At 55.3% G+C, this 23,933-nt stretch overlaps 2 protein-coding genes and 2 long non-coding RNA genes across 5 annotated transcripts; 2 read left to right on the top strand and 2 right to left on the bottom strand.

Moving 5' to 3' along the window:
• Positions 1 to 2,621: 2,621 nt before the first annotated feature.
• LOC113618293 (uncharacterized) lies at positions 2,622 to 5,379 on the top strand. The gene is made up of 2 exons (XR_003431955.1): positions 2,622 to 3,198; positions 4,294 to 5,379. It is a non-coding gene; the product is annotated as an uncharacterized LOC113618293 (long non-coding RNA).
• Positions 4,052 to 8,221, bottom strand: HOXA10 (homeobox A10). Its single transcript, XM_027102325.1, has 2 exons — positions 6,793 to 8,221; positions 4,052 to 5,619 (listed from the first exon to the last, which is right to left on the bottom strand). Exons 1-2 carry the CDS (start codon positions 7,748 to 7,750, stop codon positions 5,345 to 5,347), a joined length of 1,233 nt encoding a protein of 410 aa, XP_026958126.1. The 5' UTR covers positions 7,751 to 8,221; the 3' UTR covers positions 4,052 to 5,344.
• A 5,009-nt stretch (positions 8,222 to 13,230) lies between these two features.
• LOC113618294 (uncharacterized) lies at positions 13,231 to 22,815 on the top strand. 2 transcript variants are annotated; one of them, XR_003431957.1, is made up of 4 exons: positions 13,231 to 13,317; positions 16,430 to 16,536; positions 17,349 to 17,449; positions 22,496 to 22,815. It is a non-coding gene; the product is annotated as an uncharacterized LOC113618294 (long non-coding RNA). The 2 variants fall into 2 exon arrangements; XR_003431956.1 differs by lacking the exon at positions 13,231 to 13,317 and adding an exon at positions 15,638 to 15,740.
• Positions 15,722 to 22,050, bottom strand: HOXA11 (homeobox A11). Its single transcript, XM_027102326.1, has 2 exons — positions 18,004 to 22,050; positions 15,722 to 16,580 (listed from the first exon to the last, which is right to left on the bottom strand). The coding sequence occupies exons 1-2, from the start codon at positions 18,737 to 18,739 to the stop codon at positions 16,348 to 16,350; spliced, it is 969 nt and encodes a 322-aa protein (XP_026958127.1). The 5' UTR covers positions 18,740 to 22,050; the 3' UTR covers positions 15,722 to 16,347.
• Positions 22,816 to 23,933: the final 1,118 nt, after the last annotated feature.

Genomic DNA, 23,933 nt, shown 5'->3' with positions numbered 1-23,933 from the left:
GCCCCCTGCTCCAACCTCGAAGGCCCTAACGCTGAGCTCTGCAGGCCTCGTCGCATTCCCTGAATCTGAGCTGCGAAAAAGCACGAGGCAGTATCAATGAAAGGCTAGCCCGATGGCAAAAAGGCAGACCCGCCTAAGAGATCCCGCGGCTCCAGTAGCAGGGAGGCCCGCACCGGAGCGGTTGGCCTCCGGGCCCCCGTATGAGTCCTGCAGGGCTCCTTCCTTCCCGGCTCCTATCCCGGGCCCGCCTCGGTTACCCACCCGCACCGAGGCTCGGCAGAGTTTCAAGGCCCGAAGCGAGGGGCCGCAGCTCAAGTCCAGGGCTAGAAATTAAAACGGGGAGGGGCACAGGGCATTGACTTTTAATCCCGTTCCTTAGTTTGGCCAAATTGAGGAAGGTATTTCTTACCCCTTAGAGTCTTTCAGAGGTCAATTAAAAGGCCTCGGCCTGGATGTTAATTGAAAAACAAAAACAAAAAGCTACTCCAAACCCGAACAGAAAGAGGCGACTCCTAAAAACGGGGTAATTAAATTCACGTGCGAACACTGTGTTTGCAAGAGTGTGTTTCTCATTAGCCCGCTTCCCTGGCGGCGAGGGCGGGCGGGCGGCATCGGTCGCTTCCATCTTCTTTTTTGCCTTCATCCTCCCCAACTGTTCCAGTAATCCCCCAAACCCTGATACACCCCTATCCCAGGTGGGGACCCTCAAATGCCAGGCTCTCCCCGAGAATAAGGCTGCGAAGCCGCGCAGAGACCAACCGGGTGCCCCTTCCTCGGCCCGCGCCGGAAGAGGGAAGTGGCCGACACAATGAACTCCGACGTGGCCGGTCCTGGCCGCCTCGGCCCCCTCCTCCCTAATATTTTCCTTTCTCTGTAAATTCCTCCGCCTTATCCGCACCCTCACCGTAGCCCAGGGTGTCCCAAATATCGACCTCTTAGATTTTCATTAAGAAAAATTAACCCTGGAGGAAACCTTCACTCCTAATTGTAATTGCCTGCCAACGGGCTGGATACGCCTGCTTGCTGTTTCCTTTTTTTTTTTTTTTTTTTTTGTAGCCAGAGAAGACACCAGTGATTATTAGTATTTTTTAAAATTAAAAGGCTGGGTTTCTTTAAATAGCCTTAGCGCCCCCAAATAGGACGCTTACTAAATAATTAGCAGGCGTTGAGAATTAAGCAGTCTTTACTGATGCCTAGAAAGGAGGGAAATCACAAAACTAAATGTTATCCCTATTTAGCCCACAGGTTTGGGGAGAGAATATTCAGGCTTTTGTGTCTGCTTTTATTTTGGAAGTGAAAAGGATTGTATGTGCATACAGAAACAATAAATGGGTGTGATTACAAACTGCCTCTTCTAGTCTGAGAGTTCAAAAACCTTGGCCTCCAAAACAAATCCAATACTCAGGTCCTGAAAATGGCAGGGAGGAATTGAGGCGAATGCCCTATGCTGGCCTTTCAGATAACAGGAGGGCAGGCTGAGCAGTGAAAATAGTTCCTGGGCTGCGGGAGCTGGGAAGGGAAGCGCTGCTCCGTGGGCTTTAGCCTGAAGGCCCACACGTGTGTTGGGGGATATGGAGGGGTAGAAGTTGTTTTCAGTTCCCTGTAGCGAGAATGGTCCCTCTGGCTTCAAACCATGGCCTACAACTTGGAACACGGACTCAAGTTTGTATTCCAACGGTTCTGGAATTTATAATTCCTTTCCCCTATTATTTGAAACAGACTGGCACTGGAAGGGTTCCCTTCTCTAGCATCTGTCCCCACAAGGATGCCATATCTAACATACTCTGAACCTGACAGAAGTTGCTGGCAAGCAATCAGCCAATCTTTGCCCTAGCGGGGCTCCCTTATCGCGGTTAAAGCCGGAGCCTGGACTCGCAGGCCGGGAAAGCCGAGGAAGCTTCCCGGCAGAGTTCCCTGCATGACGCTCCACCGAGCCTGGCTAGGCCTCAGCCCAGGTCTCAGCCTCAGCTCCCCAGTGAAGTTGGCGACAGGCCTCCTTGCCCTCGGAGTGGGCACACAGAAACGCCGCGAATGCCCCTAATCAGATCTCCCAGGCCGCCGCGGAGTAGAAACGCCAGGCCGCCGCCATCCGGTCGTGATCGTAACCGAGGCCTTGTCTGCTCCGTGGCATACCAGGCCCAGATCCACAGCCCTCGACAGCCGTGCCCCTCGAGCCCTTCCTCTAAAGATTCTGACCTCTACTTGAACGCGCATACAAAAATAAGCCACCCCCCCCCCACCGCTCTCCCCAAGCAAGCCCTGGATCTCTCCCGGTTCCCTCCCAAAGGAATAGTTGGGGAGGAGAGGAGGTGGAGATAGAAAACTGGACATAGACCGAAGGTGAAAGAAAAACAAAGAAAAGGAAAGAAAAAAAGGAAGGCGTAAAGAAGAAAGAAAAAAGAGGAAGGAAGGAGGGAAGGAAAGAAGGAAGAGTCAAAGGCAGCTCATGGGAGTAGAGGGCGGTTTACAGAGAGAAGGGTAAGTGACAATTCCAGGATCCCAGCTCCTGTTAGCCCTGTCCCTCATAATTTAGACTGAGTCTGCACTGGCAAAGGGATCTTTCCTGATCTTGTACCCTGGATTGGGGCTGGAGGTGTCCCAGCCTTGCAGGAGAATGGCAGAGTCCCTAGCCGGGCGCAGGCCTGGAGCGGGGGAGGCTCAGGATGGAAGCGTGCGCCCCTGACCTTGAATGGCCCGAAGCCCAGAATTCCTACCACGCCCCTGGCGTCCGCGAAGGAGCAGCTAACCTGACCGTACCTGCTCCGGGCCAGGTGGGGGCGGGGGGGTTGAGGCCAGCAGCCTGGCAGAGCGCTGAGGAGGCAGCGTCGAGGCTCCTGCGCGGGATAAGCCGAGGTTGCCACCGCAGGCCTGGCACGACCAGGGCCCGGATGCCCCGCCCGGCCCGGCCCCCGCGCGCACAGGTACCTGAGACGATTTCAACTGAAGTAATGAAGGCAGTGTCGTGCTGTCGAGAGAAAGGTGGATCCCAACAACAGGAAACTACCTAAATCACCGACCAGTTCTGGTGCTGCCCGCGCGGAGCTGCCTCGCCCGCCGCCGCCGCCGTTACTGCCGCCGCCGCCGCCAAAGGAGAACCCTGTGATCGCGCCCGGCCCCTCGCCAACCTGCGCCCGCCGCTGTCACTGTGTGTTCCGGGCTGCCGCTAAGGCATCACGGAAGGAGAAGCCACCGGCCCCGGTAAGGTAAACCTGGGAGAAGAAGGGAAGGGAGGTAAAGGAGAGAGAGGAAAATGGAAGGAGGGGAGAAAGCGAGAAGAGAGGAGGGAACGAGCAGTGTGCGGGCTGGTTTCCCAAATCTTGCAGCTCAGCGACCCGGCGCGGCGCCGAGCGGCGGCAGCCCTGGGCGATTCGAAAGCGCAAGGGACAGCAAGGAGTCCGGCTCCCTGTCTGGCCTCGGCCTCCCGTGCTCGCTCCCTGCCACTCGTTCTCCCCCTCTCTCCCTCCCCGCCAGCCAGCCAGCCAGCCGGGGTGCGCGCTCCTGCGCCCCCCCCCCCTGCTGTCGCCCCCCCCACCTCCCGCGAGCAGGAAACGCGTGGCCCCGCCGAGGGCGACCAGGTCGGGGAGGCCTGCTGGGGGAGGGAGGACCCATGCAGCCCCGCCGCGGTCTACCTAACCGCTGCTGCGGACGCTAGTGACGCGCTGTGGGCCCAGCCCGCTCCCCGGAGTCCTAGGCTGGGGGTCATTTAGCACCCGGAGACCCACGAAATAAGCAGCCTCTGCGAACCTCCCGGGGGTCTCCCGAAAGAAATCCTGTTTGGCTTCCTCTGTCTATGCAGCTCCCCTCTCAACTGAAACCACTGGTCCAAGACAGCCACAATCCAGATATACTAGCAAGTCATAAAACTGAACAAAAGCCGACAAACCTTACGGCACCAGGGCTATAGGGCCCAGACAAATTACGACCGTCTAGGTAATATTTAAATAGATGCCTAAAGTAATTGCAGGGGGCGCGGGCTAGTCCTCCTGTTGTAAAAGTGGTGGACGGGGTAAAGTGGAAGGTGAAGATAAGAAATCAAAAAAAAAAAAAGAGGTAAAATTAAAAAGCTTCATTCCACAGCTTTTATTCTATAAGAACATAAACATCGTCTTTTTCCACGCACAGCAGCATTACAATATTAATTTATTCTGATTTAAGATTAGAAGTAAATAGAGCTAGAACTAACATTTATAATGATAGAATGCATTTGCATAAAACAAGATTGGCAATTTTTCATAATAATAGACATTTATACAGATTTGTATTTTATAGTTTTTTCTTTTTCTGCACCTACAGGTTTGACCCTTTTATGCATGTAACTTCACAGTATAAAGGAAACCCAACAGTGTCTCCCTTCTCTAGTCTATTCCGCTTGCCCCAGCCCTCCTTGGCTTCCGTGAATTTTAGAAAGAAAAAAAAAGAAAAGAAAAGAAAAAAGGGAAAAACGAGGAAAAAAACCTCCACAAGATAGAGAGAATTATGGTGTGCTTGTTGTGTTACCAGTGGTAACAATTATTTAATGACAAAAAATCCACTAAATCTGCAGGTATAAACAAAACAACATATGATTATTTATCTACAGCCAGAAGGGCATGGAAATTCAGAGTGAAGTAATTTAGTTCCACAATGCGAGACCTTACACAAACTGGAAGAGAAGTTTCCTTCTCCTGGTCATTCTTTTCTTCCTTTAAAGCTGGGATATCTTACAGAGGAAGGAAAAATTAATCTTTCTGACTTTCTCAGTTTTGCCAATCAGCCCACGTCAAGCCCTTTTACCAACCTGCGTGTCCATGCCTGCAAGCCCTTCTCTTTGCCAAGGAAGAAAGGAAGAAAGAAAAAAGAGACCCAGGGGCCTGTATCCCCTGATTAAACACAGCCCAGCACTCCAGGCAGGCAAGCCCGGTGGCAGCTCCTTGCACCATTGACCTCAGGCCAGACACCTCAGCTGCCTACAATGCGACCTCCGCCTTCCGGCTAGGTTTGCCGGCCCTGCAGGAAACCAGCTCGACCAGGAGGACAGAGGCCATTTCAAGCAGTGGAACCCCAAGACAGCAAACCATCCCTGTCGCCGCTTTACATTTAGGACAATATCTCTGTATATAGAATTTTAGCGCTATATGGCTTTTTCCCCCAGAAAACAACAAATAAACCAGCACCAAGCAAACAGAAAAAGAAACAAAAAGTCAGAACAAACCAGCCCTGCACAGATGTAACAGCCAGCGAGATGGTGAGTGTGGGAGGGAGGAATGGGGCTCCGGCACAGGTGCGAGTTCCTGGGCAGAGCCGAAGACAGAGGGGGCAGAACGGCCCTCTGGAAGCGAAAAGAACCGCATTGCCTGGAGCTTCATCAGGAAAAATTAAAGTTGGCTGTGAGCTCCCGGATCCGGTTTTCTCGGTTCATTTTCTTGAGTTTCATCCTGCGGTTCTGAAACCAGATTTTAACTTGTCTGTCCGTGAGGTGGACGCTGCGGCTGATCTCTAGGCGCCGCTCTCGAGTAAGGTACATGTTGAACAGAAACTCCTTTTCCAGCTCCAGCGTCTGGTGCTTGGTGTAGGGGCAGCGTTTCTTCCGGCCGCTCTTTGCAGTGAGCCAGTTGGCTGCGTTTTCGCCTTTGGAATTGCCTGGCATTTAAGAGAATAAAGAGGGGAAGGTTAAATCGAGGCCACGCGGGCTGCACACAGGGGTGAATTCGGATCGTGCCTACCGTAAGAGGGATGCCCTGAGTCACACGGAGAGAGTTATGCCCCCCTTTAGCTTGCCCAGGGAGAGCAGCTCCTCCAAAAGTCATGTGCAAAATCGAGTGGGCCTCCAATCTACACCTACTCTCCCAATTTACATTTGCCTCCGCTTTTTTTCCAAACACCTGTTTTAACACAAAACTGCCAGGTGCCTGCAGAAGGAACGGCCTGGGAGGGCAGGCTGTATATCTTGAACTTAACGCCTTTCTGTGCTTCTCGCCCCGAGGCAGACTAGCATTTCCTGCAGCCCCCAGGCTGGGGGCGCAGACTGGTTACTTGGAAGGGGGGGCGGGCCACGTGGCTGTGTCTCACTCCAGTTCCCTGGTTGCCCAAGGCCTGATGAGGAGAGGAAGAAGGACATAGATGGGACATGGGGAAGGCACGAAAAGCTGATTGGGGGTCAAGGGCCCTGCCTCACGTCTCTCCAGGAGCCAGGGACGTGCAATCTGGGCGATTTCGAGTTCCAGGGGAAGCGAAATGGCCCCTTTCTGACTCTCAGAGCAGGGCCCAGGCATCCGGGCTGCATATGCCTTTTCTTCTCCCCGCAACGAGGATTCCCATCCCTCCGGCAACTTTGAGAAAAGCAAGGGGGATCGTAAACTCGAACTTCGCCGGTTAATGGGCTTATTTATTGGTGCTGGCGGCTGCTTATTTTGGACGCCTTACAAACATCCGCGCTATCTACGGGCGAGACACTTTCCCTCCCTCCTCCTCCCCCCCGCGTGGGCCGCGCCTGGCAGGCTGGGCCCAGACCACCGCTTAGGGTGCTCCGGGGCTCGGCTCGGAGAAGGGCACGCACAAGAGGGGAGTTGCTTGCCGGTGTCCTCGCCCCCAGCCGGAGGACGTCTTGGTGTGGGGCGCTAAGCCTGACATGAATTTTTACTGCGTTCCCACGCCCAAATATTAAAAAGCAAGTTCACAAGGTCAGCCTGCCTGCAGTTCGGGCCAAGGCCGACCGGCTGCCGTGCGGACTCCTGGCTCTCTGCTCCTTCCCTTCTCTGGGTCTGCCTGTCTGCTTGCCCGCCTGACTGAGGCCCTTCAGCGCGCCCTGCTTACCCAGGGAGTCCTTCTCGGGCGAAGCTTTGCTGCTCTCGGAAGGGGCGGGGGAGAGCTCCTCCGCAGCCGAAGACGACGCGTGCGCCTCCTCGTCGCCCTGCGAGCCCCCGCCGCCGCCACCGCAGGCCAGCGTGGGGGGCGGCGGCGAATCGAGGGCTCGCTCCTTCCGGGCTGCATCCGCAGAACCGGAGGCGAGCGCGGGTGGCGGGTCGAAGCCGCGCCCCGGAGGCTGAGCAGGGAACGGGCCGGCGCCGAGCTGCTGCGCGCCGCCGCCGCTGCCGTAGCCCTTGGCGGTGCCATAGGCCTGAGAGAGGCGGAAGTAGCCAGGCACTGGCACCCCGCTGGAGGTGCCCAGGGCGCAGCCGTCAGGCGGCGGGCCCCGCGGGAAGGGGCCCATCTCGGCAGCGGCGGACGAGCCTTTGGGGCATTTGTCAGCCGAGTCGTAGAGGCAGTAGGAGCTCTCCTCTTTGATGTTCTGCGCGAAAGAGCACGAGGTGGCCTGCGGCGGGGGCTGGGGTGGTTGCGGCGGGGGCGGCGGCTGCTGCTGGGGCTGCGGCGGCGGCGGCCCTTCGGGTGGCTCCATCCGGCATGACCGGGGCGCTTCCAGCCACAGATCTATAGGCGCGGGCGCGTAGCCGTGAGCCCCGGGACCCAGGCCCCCGCTGCCACCACCGCCGCCCGGCGACGCCGCCTCATTGCGCTTGCCTCCCAGAGCCGGGAAGAGCCCGCAGCTCTGCAGCCCGTAGGGCAGGTCGGCGGCCGACGGCAGGTAGACCCCGCCGTGGGCATAGTAGCCGCCGCCGCCGCCCCCCGCGCCGCTGCCACCACCGCCAGCCTCGCTTCTGCCGGAGCTGATGAGCGAGTCGACCAAAAAAGAGTTCGCGGCGGGGCTCTCCGAGCATGACATTGTTGTGGGATAATTTGGCGAAGGAAGCAGATAGCCCTTTCTGGCTGACATTTCTTGTGCAAAACATGCTGAATACGATTAGCAATCCCCCCGCACCGCGGCGAGCGCCCGCAGCCAATCCTGAGCCAGAGTTTCCGCGCGACCACTCCCAGTTTGGTTTCGTAGGCGCGGGGCCGCTCTCCGAGGGCGCCCTCCGAGCCCGCGATTGATATAAATATGTAATCTGTATTGATGGGCCGCGAGACGCACACCCAATACCTCAGCCCAAAGGCCAGGAGCTGCGGGGGCAACCCCAACGTGGCTGGTGGGGTCCCTGGCCCCTGGGCTCGCTCCGCCCATGCCCAGACGCGCGCCCTCCTTTGGGGCCTGTTTGAAGGGCCCCTGGGCCCCGCGCAGTTAACAAGTGGGGTGTTTACGGTGCGCACCCCGGCCCGCCTTGGGTGCTCCCCATTTTAATTTCGGAATCAGCCACCAGACCTCGGTGCACTCTAGACACTAAGGGGGGCCGTCAGGGCCTCAGGCTCTTCCCATTCAGCCCTGGACCTGGAGCTGTCTCCCCAAGGTGGTGGACCTATTCCTAAGGTCACCAGGATCCTCAGAGTGTCCGAAATCCAGAGCAGACTGGAAGCCGGCAGTTGCTGCTTCTTTCTTGCATCCCTCACAGAACTCTCCCCAAAATGCAACGCCCTGGCCTCTCAACCCGGTACGCGCTCCCTCACAGAACTCTCCCCAAAATGCAACGCCCTGGCCTCTCAACCCGGTACGCGCTCCGCTCCTCCTCCGCCCGTGGGTTGATCCAGTTAGGAAGTTTACCTATGGCGTGCTCACCTGGCTTGCCGTCTCTGCAGCTCCTGTCGGTGAACCTTCGCGGGCTGCCACGAGTGGGGGGTCGAGGCGACTGACCAATTTGATTGAGAGACTTCCCCACCCTTTTACTCCAAGGCCAGAGCGAGGTCCAGCCACCCCGCAGCCACATGGCCCTGGCAGCCTCCAAGCTCATACGCCTTTGGGGGAAGTGAAAGAAAACATTGATCTTCAGGGTTTTTGGCTTACCAGGAGGCGAAGACCTGGAGGGGGAAACTTGGAGGGGGGTGGCAAACGGACACCTTTGCCACACAATTCTCCTGGAACTCTCCCTTTAGCCTTGGCATTCGCACGCTGCCGGAGGCTACGACAAGAACGAGTGTCACCACACTCCTGCCTCTCGGTCCCCTCCCCTCTTCCTCCCTCCCCTCCAAACCCTCGGCTGGGGCATCCCTCACTCCCGCAGTGTGCGCATTTTAACGAGGCCCGCGGTGAGGAAATCCGTTCTCTGTGAGGCCTGGCTGGGCTCGTGGCCCAGTTATAGGCGCGTTCGGAGGCCAGGCCCTTTGCTCAACAGACACCGGGGCCTCCTTCTTCCCTGGCCGTAGGGACCGCGCTCTCAGTCAACTGGAAACGGCAGGCCCAGGGCGCTAGCCCCCAAGTGTGGGCCTCATACATGTCTCAGGAAATGCGACCTTTTCCGGCCGGATCCAGGGAGCCCAGGAGGCCGCTGCCTTGCCCCTGGCCTACCGGCTAGAGCTCTCCAGGATGCCCCAGGCCTGCCCACTCCGCCAGCTCCGGTCCCTGCAGAGGGCTTGGCTGGAGCTGCTGAACGCCGGGATCCCGCTGCGGGCGGCGGCGGGGAAAGACCCTTGCCTTCCGGGTGACTTGCCAGGCACTTGGCCTTGTTCCTCCCAATATGAACTCAGTCGGAGGAGGAAGCCGAGCCTGAGAGGACACAGAGAGCGCGTATGGGAGAGCTGGCGGCAGAGCCCTGGTGCTGGCTTCTGAGATGCAAGTAAGCAGTTGCGGTCTCTGCCGGCAGCGGCTGCTCGGCGCGCAGCACCCGGAGGCCGTGCCACCGCTTGCGCTGCGCTCCAGCCACTTACACCTCTGCGCCCTGTGGTGACCAGCTCTGCGGACTGGACGTCTGGGGTGCAGAAGAGAGGGATAGAGAGAGAAAGACAGGAACAGAAGGAAAGAAGGACAGAGGGAGAGAAAAGAGAGGGAGAAAAGGGGAGAGAGAGCATGAGAGAGTCGGCTCTCTCCAATCCGACAGGGTCTTGAGGCTGCAGTAACGACGCAGCCGAATCCAGTGAGGGGTCTGTGGCAAGAGATCAGGATCTGTCCTTCACTCTCCATATCGCTCAAACGCCCAAGGCCAAGGCAACTTTTCATCGGGCTAGGCCCACGAGGTCAACGAACTTGAGTACCAAAAGCTTCAGACCAAGCAGCCCAGGATCCTTCCCCAGATGGGCTTGGCCCTTACCCACCTTGCAAGGAGAGTGAAACTGACTGGAACTCTGGTGCTCAGCAGTGCTACTGGGAAATGCCACAAAGCTGAGAACTGCCTGAGAAGGGGGTTTTGCCCCTCAGCACTGTCCATACCTCTCAGGAAATCTCTGCCCAGTGGGAAGTAGGTTCCAAGTACAAGAGAGGGTCCCTTGAGGAGAATGAGCTCCAGCAGGCCAGTGAGCCAGGAGTTGGTGCCTTTTCAGACAAAATGCAGAAAGCGACTTCCCAGCCCACAGGTTAGGAAAGACCAGTGGCCGCAGCAGAGAACGCTTGAGATGGTGAAGGCTAAAAAATTAAGTGAAAGACAACGCTCTAAAGGATCTAAACCTGTCTTTCTTAACCCTTTTGGAAGTTAAAGCCCCCTTTGGTAAATCTAAGGCCACGTTCTGACTCTTATCCTGTGAAAAATGCACATCTGTGCATTCCCACAATTTGACCCGTTATTTTCAGGGAGTTCACAGACCCCTCAAAGCCTTTTCCTTGGGGTCTCCAGAATGTTCCAGGACTCTCCGGGAAATCAGCAGCCCTGCCAGTTTGACTAGTAAGACAAGCTGGGTACCCGGCTGTAGGCAGCTCAGGCCCAGTCTAGTTAGAGCTCTGTAGGGTGGCCAAATGGGCTTCTAGGCTGAACGGGATCCCAGAGCATGCACGCTCCAACCAAGGTTACAAATAGTCTGGTAGCGCATCCGCTATGAGAAGGCCGCCTCAGCTGTGGAGTAGAGGAGGTGGAAGGCCCGCTGAGGGCTCACACACCATGGCATTGGCACTTGGGTCTTCATGGACCTTTGGGGAAAGCTGGATGTTTCTCTCCAGTGTCTTTTCCCCCCTTCTAATAAACCAAACGTGATGTTGAGTTTGTGCTATTTCTTGCTTGGAAAAAAAAAAAAAGAATATGTAAGCCTGTGTGGGATCCCCTCTCTGGCCCAGACTGCCACTCCACCTCCACCGCTGAGAGGAGAGTGTGTGGAGAGCCCGCAGATGCGCCTGGGAAGCAGACTGGCCTGCCCGGCTGGCTGGTTCGAACAAGAAGATATCCACACAGCAGAAGCTCAAGTAAAACGCCTGCTGCCTTCTCAGTCTGTCTCAGAGCTCCCAGCATCCCCGACCGCCCCCAGGCCTCCACATTCCCCAGACTGTAACACCGAGGTGTTAGCTTCCTCAATAAAATATTCCATTTATCGATCATCTCAGCTTTCCGGGGGTTCCCCACCCCCAAGAGATTAAGAAAAACAATTCAGTTGCAGCATGGGTTGGCTTCTGGACACTCTCTCTCCCTCTTGACCATTTACCTTCTTTTTTTCTCTTTCACCCTCTTTCCCAGCTGCCGAATTTCTCTCTTGTTGGTCAGGATGCCTTTGACCTAAAACTCTCTGGTGTCTACTTGCTTCAACCAGGCCTGTGCAGCTGCCAGGGCCCACGTTTTATTTAGGAGTAAATATTGCTCATTTCTACCTGGTTAATTACATGTCCCTTCAGCTATGGAGCCGAAGTAAATGCCAGGCTGGTGAAATAAGCCCTTTGGCAAGGATTACCATGCAGTTCACCAGATAGCGGATTGCTTCTCCTGAGTAGGCCCTTGCAAACCACGAGAAACAATAAACTGTTATTACCAAAAAATATTCTTATAAAAAATACCAGGTACTGAGATTGAGATAGCCAGTAAACAATCTGTATCTGGAGGTCACTCTCGATGCTTTCTGGGCTCAGAATTATCTGATCAGCTGTGGAGTTGAGGTGCAGCCCCAGAGAGGAAAAATAAATGCTACTTCCACAAATCCAGCTTTAACAAAAATTCTGGACTTTTTTGATTCACGCATTTACCGCATATTTAAAATTTGGGGGGTGAGCAGTAAACTTCTTCTCCTGTTCATCTTTAAGAATGTCAGCCTTTTCAGGGATACAGTATTTGATGTGTCTGCTTAGAATCAATCAGGTGCAATGTGTCCCTAAATTTTTTTTCTATATCCAACCACTGAACTGGCCCTTCTCTCCTGATGGGGGGAGTGTTGGGGCCTTTTCATTCACCCCTCACATACACCCCTCAATTGCAATATCCTTAGTTTCGTCCATCATAAACTGCCTCTGGCCTTGAAACTAGAGGCAGCTTTGGGATTTTAGGGAAGGCTCAGGCGGCAGAGAGCACCATGTGGGCGCCCACTCAGACCACGCTCAACAAAGACTAGTGACTGTGATCGGCAAAATTATACATGCACACACAGGCGGCACCTACTTTCTCTGAGACTCCCCCCCCCCCGCCACTCACCCATGCTGAGTATATTTGTGAAAAGAAAATAACCATTTCGAGAAACGAATGAAAACATACTGGAATAAAAAATTTAAAACTAGGAAAAAAGGAAATTTGAAGCTGGCCTCTGAAATGTAAGTGATATGATTATCTTAAACTTCTTTTATGACAACGCTGATGGAGAAATTGTTTGATCAGAGTTTATCCTCGGTGCCAGCCTTTGAAAATGTATAGGTATTTACCAAGACATTTTTTTGCGCATTTGCAAAGTGTGCAAAGGATCTCATTTTTGCATCTAAGAAATTGCTGCGAAACTCCAGCCAGGTTTATAGCGGCACATTCCAAATAAGCAACATAGAATTCCCTGGCAGCCTCAAAAATATAATGCTACTTTTCTGAATTGGCCTTTTTTGGAACAAATGTTACCCCCAATCTGCTGGGCAAACCTAGAGATCACACATAGTAGGAAACCAGCTACCTCCCAGACTTCTGCCCCAGGGAATAAGCCTGCCCCAGTGGCTACGGTCGCTGACCACATCATTGTTTCGAGTAGAAACTTTCAGTTTTCCCCAGTCCCGCCATCTCCCCCCACCCTTTTTTTTTTTTTTTTTTTTTTTTTAACCACCACAGTCCCGTATCCCAGCACAGCCGGGACCCTTTTGCTTGGATGCTTCCCACCCCAGGCTCATCCCATTCTGAATATTTCTACAAAATCTAAAGATCGCCTTAGGTGAAATGCTGGCGCATAGAGTTAAAATCGTCAGCTTTTCCACTGAGGCCTCCCCCCCTGCTTTCCAACCTTAGGGGGGTCGAGTGGGCTGAGCGCCTATAGCGTCACCCCCCAGCTCAAAAACCCGGCCACTTTCCCAGCCGTGCTCAGACACCGGCCCCACTCCCGCCCCAGCCAGATTGAAATTGCTAAACTTGTGGCCTCTTACCTTGACACATTTCCGAAATCACTGCCAAGGGAAAGCTGGCTTCTCCGCGCCGCGACGCCTGCGAGGCCTAGAGAAGACGCGTTGCTTTAAATTACAGCACCAACCGCTACTTGACGGTGAGGCCCCCTTTTTTTGACACGAAGGAGAGCGGGACAAGTGAAATAACGTAACGTGCCGCTCTTAGTATCAGAAGCGAACAAAGGCCAAGAAATGCGCTGGGGTTCCCGGCTCCCCGGCGGCTTTGACATTGATCGGAAGTGCGCCATCTCGTGGCGGCTGAGCGCCTAGGCCGGGCCCGAACTCCAGCCCGGAGCCGGGAAAGGAGAGCAGACTCAAGGCAGAGACAGAGCGAGAGTGTGCCCAGCCCGCTGCTAAAGAGATCTCATTTTTACATCTAAGAAATTGCTGCAAAATCCCAGCCGGGTTTATAGCGGCGCATTCCAAATATGCAAATTGGCCGGCCCCGGACGGGTTTACGACCACATTGTCACAGCCATCGGAGGATAGGCTTTTATAGGGCTCAGAAATCAAACCCGCGCCCGCTTGCCGCCCGCCCTCGAACAGTCCTCCTGGCTAGACTCTCTGTAGCAACTTGTGAGACTTGGTTAATCTTTAACCGTCCCAAAGGAAGTCTCCTTAAATCCTAGGCTTCCCTGCCCACTCCTTCCCTGCCCCCAGGAGAGTCCTTGTTCACCTCTGTGTGTCTATCAACCTAGGCATTCATCTCCGGGGTCCGTCCCATTCCTCTTTGAGTTTGATTTCCCCAGTCGCGTAAGTTAGACAAACACACAAACAAATAAACAGAGCGGGGCTATAGGGTCTGGGGCCTCTCTCCAAATTCCATCCTCTCTGCTGCTCTGATCCTGCCTGAGTGGCTAGGGAGAGAGTGGGGATGGGGAGGCGGTGGGCAACAAAAGGCTCTGGCCTTTCGCCCTGCTCCTCAAGGTTATGGGTGATGTCCAAATTTAAGGCAGAAGTTCAAAGGCAGGAAACAAAGAGGAAACCAGTATCTTTCTTTCCCCAAAGGGAAAAGGCAGCCTCAACCGGGAGCTGGGGAGAAAAGAAAGTGCTCTTAGAGACTCCTAAGACTCTGCTCTGTCTTTGTACCCAGACCAGTCTCCCTCTTGCTGCAGGGCTCCCCAGGGCACCCTAGAGTGTTTCCACTTCAGGCCTCCTAGTCTTGAGGTAAGTGAGTCCAGCCTGGGATCAGACCCACTGGCCACCTCAAGCCCCAGGGCTTTCTCCCAGGGCTGGGGTCAGTTTGAGAGGATGAAGCCCCGTATTCCAGGCCCTGAGATACCCCATTCCTGGGACCCCACTTCCCCATGTGAGGGAAGCCAAGGACCTGGCCATTCACCTTGGCTTCCTAAGTTTGGCTTCTAATGGAATTAAATCCTAAGTCACCTCCCCACCCGCTCAGGGGCCTAGTAACTTGCCCCTTTCCTAAGGGGGAGTGGTGTTGGTGTTGGGGGGGGGCAGACATTTGGCAGTAAAAGGCAATCGGGGAGAGAAATGTCACACCAGGACCCAATACTCAAGTTTCCACAGTCTTTATTTTCCTTGTGCCCTGTCACCTGTATACATGCTGCGACATACGCAGTGGGTGAGAATGGAGGACAGGCCAATAGTCCTGTTACAAACAGAGCCACCAGACGCTTCTTAACACAGGGGGGCAGAGGAGATTTAATGGAAGGGTGCCTGCCTTTCTCAGCTGAGGTCCCCAGACCCTGGAGGGCCGAACAACCTCAGAGCATCTCCCTAACACTTTTCAAATATGCAAGAAATTAAAAAGACCATTCCCGACACACTTTCCATCCCCTCCAATACCCCAAAGGCAATCAACTAATGGCAAAAAATATATATATATTCTCAAACAAAATAGGTTATAGTTCCTTTATTTACAAGTCTTTTGAACACCATCCCTGTATGAAGCGTACATTCAAATATTTTTAGCAGTGGGTGAGTTTAACCATGGAACACTGTAAACAGATAGAGCCTTTAAATATTTTCTTCATCTTTCCTCCCCCTCTACATTGCATCTTTTAAAATTTGCTTTGGTTCTTTCAGGGAAATATATATATATAATATAATATTTATCTTTTAAAATAATTCCAAATCACTCTCGAGCTCTTGGAAGGTCGCTGGAAGCTTCCAAGCTCAGTTCTGGGGTGACGAAGGGCAGAGCGCGGCGTGGGAACTGGGTGCTTGGGGGGGCTCAAGCCCCTCATAGCTGGGGACCGCTGGCCAGGCCTGCTGCTCTGCTGCTCCGCCGCTCCGCTGAGCAAATCCAAGCTTGATTTAAGCGTGCTGTAGACTTTGCCAAGCTGCCGCACTCCACAGGCATTTCCTGCAGGGATCTGGGGGCCAGCGGCCTGGGTGCAGCCTCTCGGCTTTTTGATGTCTTCCACCTCAGGGAATGGTCTGCTCTGTCACTAGGCTTTAGGCCAGAGTGGCAGGCCAGGACGAACACCCTAATCATAGGAGAAACTAGGTGAGCTGCAGAAGTCGACTGCTGGAAGCTCAGGCCTGGGACAGTGTGGTGAGTGGCTAGGAGGGGGTGGAGAGCCCCTAATGCCACCTGGAATAGTAGATTATTTTTCCCTAAAGGATCAGCAGCCCTCTCCCACCTCACAGCGTCCTCTTAGCCCAGTCATCTTTCACATTGGCTTTGGAAAGGAGCCCCAATCCGGACGTCTAGGAATCCTCCCCCTTCCTTCTGCTCCTGTTCCCAAACTGAATTGGGTTTGGAGATCTTGACGCAGGGGTCCTGGAAGTGGACAGGCTCCATGTGGAGGGTCCCTGGTCGGGGTCATTCTCCAGGGGGTCTGGAGGGGGCCCAGTCCCTGATGGAGACCACACCCAACCCGAAGCTCTGCAGTCTCCAAGAGTGAACCACCAGGGGCCCCGAACCATTCATTCTCGCTGATGCACAACTCTCCGAATCCAATTATTGTTAGAAATCTTAACCACCGATGCCCAGGAGCGTCCCGAGCGGCCTCCTTCCAGGCTGTCTCCGTGTAGCCTCCCCTCTCTTGCACATCGCATTTCTTCAAAAGTCACCGCGTGCCGTGACCTTGTCAAGGTCAAAATCTGCATATAATCTCATGTGTATGAAGCCCCCCACCCAGTTCCAGTTGGCTGGAGCCTTAGAGGAGCGGGTTGGCCGAGTAGTACTGTAAACGGTCTCTGTTAATTTTTTTTTCCTTCATTCTTCTGTTCTGAAACCAGATTTTGACTTGACGGTCAGTGAGGTTGAGCATTCGAGACAGCTGCAGGCGCTTCTCTTTGTTGATGTACACACTGAAGAAGAACTCCCGCTCCAGCTCCCGGATCTGGTACTTGGTGTAGGGGCAGCGCTTTTTTCGGGTTCGTTGGCCACCTGTGAAGGGAGAAAGAGGCAGGGAGAGAGCCAGGTGTGACGGCTGCAGTCCATCCCAGAGCCCCAAGTGGAGGAAAAGGGCTGGCCGCAGGGACTGGAGGCCCTGCCCAAGCCCCATCAAGGTCCCCCCAGGTCCCTGCCTCAGGTTCCTACTGCCGGCTGGGGAGAGGCTGCCGGCGGAGGCTCAGCTCCAGATAAAAGTCAGCTCCCTAGATAGGCCCCCAGGGAAGCTGCTTACTCTGCCCCAGAGCAGAAAGGAGGGCTCCTCACTGCAACAGGCGAGTTTGCGCCGCTGAAACCGCTTTCAAAGCAGCGAGCGGGGGTCGCCGGCTGTCTACAGCCTGGCCAGACTAAACAAACAGCCGCCCGCCCGCGGACATTTCACCTTCCAGCACCTGGGCGGCCAGTTCCCGAGGCAGTAAAGGCGGCCCCAGCCCCAGTCTTTCCCGGCTGCGGCGGGACTCGGCCCTCGTTAACATAGGGGCTGCTGCCGGGTCTTCGTCAGCCTGAGTCCTGGCCATCAGCTCCTGCCTCCCCGGCCAGCCTCCTGGCTTCCGCGAGGTGGGGAGGTGGCAGCGGAAGCCCCCTACCCTGGGCCTTTCCTGAACACCAAGGCCACACAGCCATCCTGGTCCCCCCGGCAGAGCAGGGGTGCTATTCCAATAGGGTGGAGGAACGAGGGGTTTCCCAGAGCTGCGGGCAGGCTCGACTTGCTCCCCTTTCAATAAAACTCCACCAGAAGTAAAGAAAAAAACCCGCTTTTGACAGATTGAATAACAACTGTAACATGCAGTCGGACAGAAGGCGGCACGTAATTGCCACCGCGCCACAGGAAAATGGCTTCCTTTGGACGAAAAGGCCAACTTTGGGTTAGTTTGTTTCTTTTAATGTATTACTCGAGCTAAGCGGGCTATTTTATCTGTTAAACACGTTCCTAGTGCCATCGTTAAACAGCGATGTCTTTGAATCCCGGCCGGGACTGGAATCCCGGCGCAACACATGGCTTTTATAAAAATCTCCGGATTACCTCGCTATCAAAGGCTCCGGAGCCCTTGCAAGGGGAATTTACAGGCGCCCACCTCCGGCTCCCCAGCCCCGACCTGGTCCCGAGAGGGGTCGAGCTGCTGGGCTTGGGAGCCGAGAAGGGAAAAAAGGGAAAAAGGCAGTTGTGTGGGGTTTTTTGTTTGTTTTGTTTTGTTTTGTTTTTTTTGCAGGCATGCCTCGGCCGGTGGGTATTTCACGGCCAATTTCAGCACTCGCCACGTGATCCCGCCTTTTATAACAAAGTTTTGTTGGGGGAAACCTAAAGGCCCTTCATAAACCTTATATGCTTATAAAACAGCATATAAAAATTTAACAGCGGTGCTGCGCTAGATTTCCAACTCCCCTTTCATAAAGCGCAGGGCGCTGCCTTTATACGTACTGGAGCCGCCGGCCTTGTCCTCAGTGTGGCCGGAAGACGACTCGGGGCTGCTGCTGCTCTCGGGGCGCCGCCGCCGCTCCTTTTCCTCCGCCGCCGCCGCCGCCTCCCGGCAGCCGCCGGCGCCGCTGTCCGAACTTGAAGTTGCCGGCGTGCCCGTGGCCGCTGCCGCCGCCGCCGCCGCCGCCGCCGCCGCCGCCGCCGCCGCGGAGGTCGCCGCGGCTGCCGGGGGCCCCTTCTCGGCGCTCTTGTCCCCAGGGTAGTCGGAGGAGGCGAGGTTTTCCGGGGTGCCGTAGGCCGTCTCGAAAAACTGGTCGAAAGCCTGTGGCAGGACGCCGTTTCGGCCCACGGTGCTATAGAAATTGGACGAGACGGCGGGGGTGGGGTGGTGGTAGACGTTGGCCGAGCTCTTGGCCAGCACGTCGCCAGGCACGCCGGCCGCGCTGGGCGCCTGCAGGCAGTCTCTGTGCACGAGCTCCTCCGCGGAGTAGCAGTGGGCCAGATTGCCGCGGGGGTGCCATTTAGTGGCGGGCTCAATGGCGTATTCTCTGAAGGTCACTTCGCGCACGGGTTGGACCTGGGGCAGGTTGGAAGAGTAGGAGTATGTCATTGGGCGCGAAGACGGGGTCTGGGGCAGAAAAGAAGGGAGGCTGGAGAAATCTGGACCCGAGACGTAGTAAGTACAACTTGGCAAATACATGTTAGAGGAGCAGGGACCACGCTCATCAAAATCCATCATTGGGCTACCTTGGGCTTTCCGCAGTAGCCGAGCTTAACATGATTCTCCACTGCAGCTGCCTCTTTGAAGCGGATCCGTGAAGTAGAAATTTGGAGACGTAAGCTGACGTGGAAATCTATCCCCATCCTTAGCAGGGAGGTGCTGGTCATGTGACCCGATGTTGAAATTGACAAGCTGCTAGCTAGTCGGGACCTTCCCCCCCCCTTTCTTTTCCTTTCTTCCACACACACCCCCCCCCGCCCCCAGCTTCCTTTCTTTGTAGCCACCTCAGGGGAAGCAACAGATCGTCACTCGGTGTTCTCACCGAAAGCACGTAATCGCCGGTGTAACTCATGTTGGCTGGGGGGGCCTCCCGGCGCGCGGCGAGGCTGGGTGCTACCCCGTGCCAATTGCTTGTGCTCAGCTGCACGGTCCTGGCCCTCGAGTGCGCCGAGGGCGGTGAGAGAGCTCAACTCCTGCCACCCACCACTCCCCGGGTGAGGGAAGCCACAGGCTGGGGGTGGCCGGGTGGGAGCTCGTCGCTGCGTGGCCCGTGCGTGGTCTTGGAATCTATTCGCCTGGAGGCTCGCGTTCGCACCTCCTTCTTCGCTGTCCCCCTACCACAGGCTTGCTTTGGGAATCACCTCTGCCTCCGACTTTGGCCGGACCCCCTTCGGGACAGGGTTTGCAGCCGTGGATGTGCCTGCCTCGTGGCTCGCCCGATTTGCACGGTGACTTGATTACACGCTCGCATTCATGGTCACTTCCGAAGCGCTTTAGTGCCTTCCGTCCCTAAACCGCCAACAACCTGGGCGGCTTCCCCCGCGGTTTGTCAGGGATCCGCAGGTCCCGGAAAGCCCTTCGTCTCACCCGGGATCCACCTCCCTTTCATTCTCCCTGCCGGCCTCCTCACCCCACGCCCTGCCCTTGGAGAAACCCGCTCCTCCTCGCTGTCTGCCGGGGTTCGGAGTGACACCGCAGAGCCAGAGGCGTGGGAGCTGCGCCGCTGCGCACTGGTCCGCCCGCCCCCCTGCCTGGTCTTCTGGAGCTGAGGACTCGGGGAACCATGGAATTGAGGCGAGCCTTGGGCTGCTTTAGAGGCGCTGACATCCAAGGAGACTTCTCCTGGGTATGCTGCACCTTCCGGGAGCCCACAGCTGAGCTCCAGAGCTGTAGGGAGAGTGGGGGCAGTGAGCAGGGGGCGAGGGCCAGGGAGCCGTGGCTGAGAAAGGGGTAACACGCCACCTTTCCTCTGCAAAGCTTGAGAGCCAGGGATGTGCAGGGCAGAAACTCAGAAGGCTCGGCGCCTTTCCGGCTACTCATCCCACAGAAGGGACACAATGCCAAAGAAAAGAGACGTCTTTCTGAACCTCCCAGCACCTTGGGTGAAAAGAACGCTTTGAAAAGGCTAGGTTTGAGCTAAAGAGAGAGACAGAGGCCATAGCAGCTAGTATGAGTCTAGCGTTCTTGGGAAGAGGAAAGAAAAAAAAAATGAGATGGTGAAAAATGCTTGCCATCCTGCAGGACTGAATGAACAATGTTTGGGAGAAGCAGAAGAGAAGGGCATAGAGCAGCCAGGCAGGGCCAGGCACTGGGAGGGGTCCAGCTCTGAGGCCTCCCCACACCTATCTTCTTGGAAGGAACTGGATGTCACTGAAGGAAAGTTGAAAAATGAAAAAGAATAACCTTTTCCCTTTCCCCATCCAGGAAATAGCCGAAGGTATTTATATATCTCGGGGAGATTTAGAGTATAACCTCTAAGATCTTTGGTATTTAAGTGTCAACATCGATTTATTTATTTATTGCTGAGCTAACTGTAACTGACACAATAACAAAATCTAATCGTGTATTGCACTGCAAAAGAAATATTCTCATTATGTATTTTCTCTAAATGATGGCTCACCATTGCATTTGAATACTCGCTGTAAATATCAATAATATCGAGTAATTACTCTGTAGTGGAGTACACTAATTTATTAGCATTTATGTTTATGTGGCTCCAACCCCCCCCCCCTTTACAGGGTTGCGTATCACAAATCAAACTACTCCGACACATTGGTTTAATAAACGCTTTATTCAGGATTTGCTGCGAGAACTTCCATGCCCCTTGAATCCCTGAGAGCTGAACTTGAAATTATTTGTGCATCTCCAGCTTGACATATTGGGGCACTGTGGCTTGTGCAGAGGGCAGTATCGGTGTGAGTGAAAAGGTCTGGTGGGAAGGAAGGTCATTGGGAAGGGCAGCTTGAGACCTCCTAAAGCTGGGAATCACAGTTACAGGATTGCCCTGCAGCGAAAAAACTTCTATTTCCAGCGGCGACCAACAAGGCAAAATATTTATTTCTCCACAGCATCTTTCTTGAAGACTGAATATAAAAGGGAGGAGAGGTTTGCGAACAGCAGTATTTAAGTCATTCCCTGGCTGATTTTGGCTCTCTCAAACTCTCTCCCAGCAGCCCACCCAGTCCCCGCCACCCCGACCCTCGGACAAAAGGAATGCTTGAGGGGTTTCAGTGACTTTGCCATAACAAAGGCGCCACCATTGCGGGGCTTGCCCTGCCCCTGGGTGAAGGCAAACAAATTCTTGCACTTGTATTAGGGCTTTTAAGACTATAATTGAACCCGGGGGCGTCTAGGAGAACCAAAAACTGTTCTAGACAGACCTGGGGTTTTATAGCAGTGTTGGCAGTCAACTTCAGCTTGTGCCTGAGCAGACCGGCTGCAGTGGCCCTCCAGCGGGGGACGCCAGGCTACCTACCCTAGCTGCGCGCAGCCCCTCTCCCCATTAGATCGGTTTTCCCCTTGGTGCCAGGGAGAGGGGGGGTCACCACAGAAAGGTTGGTATAGGGATATGTGCCGTTCCGTAGAACTAGTGCCTCCCGTGTTCTTGAGAGCCAAGCCAAGAGGGTGCTGGTCAGTCTGGATCCCATGGGTGTCTGCAGGAGACAAAGGCGAATTCCCGAGGAAAGGCTGGGGCAGGGCAAGGCGCTCTAGGAGCGGCTGGAAGGGCAATTCGGCTGAACCAAAGCGGGGTGCCGGGAGGGTCTTGCAGCCTGGAAGGGGGTGAGTGGGGGCGTTGCTGTGAAGATGGATGAGGATAAAGGCTCTTGATGCCAGAAGGGAAACCGCCTGGAGCGGCGAATGCTTTTAGTTCCCCGGCAGGGACGGGAGGGGGATGCTCTGATCCCCAGTGCTGCGCACTCTTCCCAGCTTTGCCTGCTTCTGCCCCCCTTGCCTGGAATATACTGGCGGTGTGAATGTTTTTTGGGGGGGCTATTCGGAGGTAGGTGCAGCTCTGAGGATCAGACCAAATCTTAGGGAGGCAGAGCTTCGGGTCCTTGGTTTTGACTTTGCTCTGAGCCTAATTGACTCTTCCGCTTTGCAGGAGGCCCAACAGCCAAGCTGAGCCCACCCGGCTCAAGAGAACACCCGACCGGGGGTGGGGGGGGCTAAGGCTGCCCTGGAAGGCCAAGTGCGAGTTGCATTTTTTGAAGAGTCCAAGATGGGCATGGCTGTGACATTGGCCCTGGAGACTGGTTTTCCATGAGTTGTTCTTTCTCAGGAGCTCCACGGTGTGAGGCCATCTCCAGAAACGTCTTCAGCGTGTATTTCCTTTTATCGTCAACCCGGAGCCCCATGGCAGCTAATGCAAGAGGCCAAAAATGTTTTGGAGGAAGAAAAACAAAGGCAGGAAGTGGCGGCGGCTTGACGGTGCGTGTGTGTCTGCGGAGAAGGGAGGGAGCCATTTCAATCTCTTCTTGTTTTTCCAAACTTCAGGGTCCAGGCAGCCCTCGCAGGGCCGACCCGTTGCTCCCCGCGCAGCATTTGGAGATGGCCACCCGGAGAGGAGAAGGCTGGCGCCGGAGCCAGCCTTGTCAGGCGGAAACGGCTAACGAGGCGATTTGCTCAGCAAAGCAGACCAAGCCTTTCCAAACTTCATTTGATTTGGCCCTAAAAGTGGGGGGTTGGGGGATTCGGAAACACCTCCCGGACCCTCCTTGGCGGGCGGGCTGAGTGCTCCGTGGCGGGGATTCGGGAGCCCTGCACTCCACGCGCCTTCCCAGGCGGGATATGGGAATAAAGTCTGTCCAGATGCCTCTGCCCAGCATTGCCGCCTCCCCTTCTTCTTGCAGCCGAGGGGTCTGGGCAGCAGCCGGAGGGTGCCTGCTGGCAGTGCCCAGGCTGGGTAGCCTTGGCACGGTTAGTGTGCACCGGTGTTGTCGTGCTGGGGGCGTTTCCAGCAGTCTCATTCAAGGGATTTGAGCAGAAAGGACCATCACTTGATAGGCAGCCTAACACCCGCTCACTCTGAGGGAGGATAGAGCTGGGGGGCAGGGAGTGCCTCCACGCTCCGGGGTTTCCAACCCCAACTGGCCATGCTGCTAGGCTGCCCTCTTCTCTCTTTGGGGCCGGCTTGGCCTCTGGCAGCGGCTCATTGTCCCGGAATCTGAGAACCTGAAGTCCCCGTGCCACTTGCAGCCCTGTGACTGCTCAGTGCATAACCCTTGGTGTGAATGCCAACATCAGGCTGTCCGCTCACTCTGTTTCCTCCTTAGCCATCAGTCTCCATCTCCCTGCGGCTCCTGCTTGCCGGTCTCCTGCCTCTTTCCAGCTGAGTCTCCCCTTCTGCGGCCTCCCGCCTCTTCCGATACCTCCCCTAAGCTGAGCAAGAGCTGAGGTGCCACTGGAGGGCACTCAGTTCGGAAAGCACAGAGAAAGGAGGCTGGTTAAGTTCCTGACTCTCCCCCAATTCAGGCCTCCACCAGGGGTCTGAAGTGGACCTCTCACTTCCTTCTTTTGAATACTCCATTCCAGGTTCTGTTTCTCTCCCTCCCTCTCTGATCAACACTCCCTCCTTCTCTTCTTAGGACTCAGCTCCTGCTTTTGTGGGCCTGGCAACCTTGGATGGCAGCCGGCCTGGGAGGGGTAAGGCCCACCTGACAAACCAAAATTCACTCCCAAAGGTCAACAGTTGTTTATCTGTGGATCACATAAGGCACCGAATTTTTTGCTTTTTCTTGCTGGTCTGAGCCCCTACCTTCCTCTGTCCCTAAATGCCACACCTGTTTCTAGAAAGCTGTACAAAAGACCATTTCAACCCCTGTGATCATACTGCACACAGGTGCAAGAGCCAGCTGGAGGACCCAGGGTGGAAATGGCTATCAAGCCCTTCACGGGGCTGGAGGCCAGGCCGCCATCTGGGGGCTTTCTCTTT

This window comes from Aethalodelphis obliquidens, unplaced genomic scaffold (assembly GCF_003676395.1).
Source record: "Aethalodelphis obliquidens isolate GAN/ISIS:26980383/991018 unplaced genomic scaffold, ASM367639v1 scaffold5, whole genome shotgun sequence".
Classification (NCBI taxonomy): domain Eukaryota; kingdom Metazoa; phylum Chordata; class Mammalia; order Artiodactyla; family Delphinidae; genus Aethalodelphis; species Aethalodelphis obliquidens.
The sequence above is the reverse complement of the archived record's forward strand: the minus strand, read 5'-3'. Positions and strand labels throughout refer to the sequence as shown.

Coding starts and splice junctions, on each gene's coding strand:
- HOXA10 (XM_027102325.1), bottom strand. CDS start 7,750: ATGTCAGCCAGAAAGGGCTATCTGCTTCCTTCGCCAAATTATCCCACA. Junction 5,620..6,792: donor GCCCGAGAAGGACTCCCTGG/GTAAGCAGGGCG, acceptor CTTAAATGCCAG/GCAATTCCAAAGGCGAAAAC.
- HOXA11 (XM_027102326.1), bottom strand. CDS start 18,739: ATGATGGATTTTGATGAGCGTGGTCCCTGCTCCTCTAACATGTATTTG. Junction 16,581..18,003: donor GGACAAGGCCGGCGGCTCCA/GTACGTATAAAG, acceptor CTCCCTTCACAG/GTGGCCAACGAACCCGAAAA.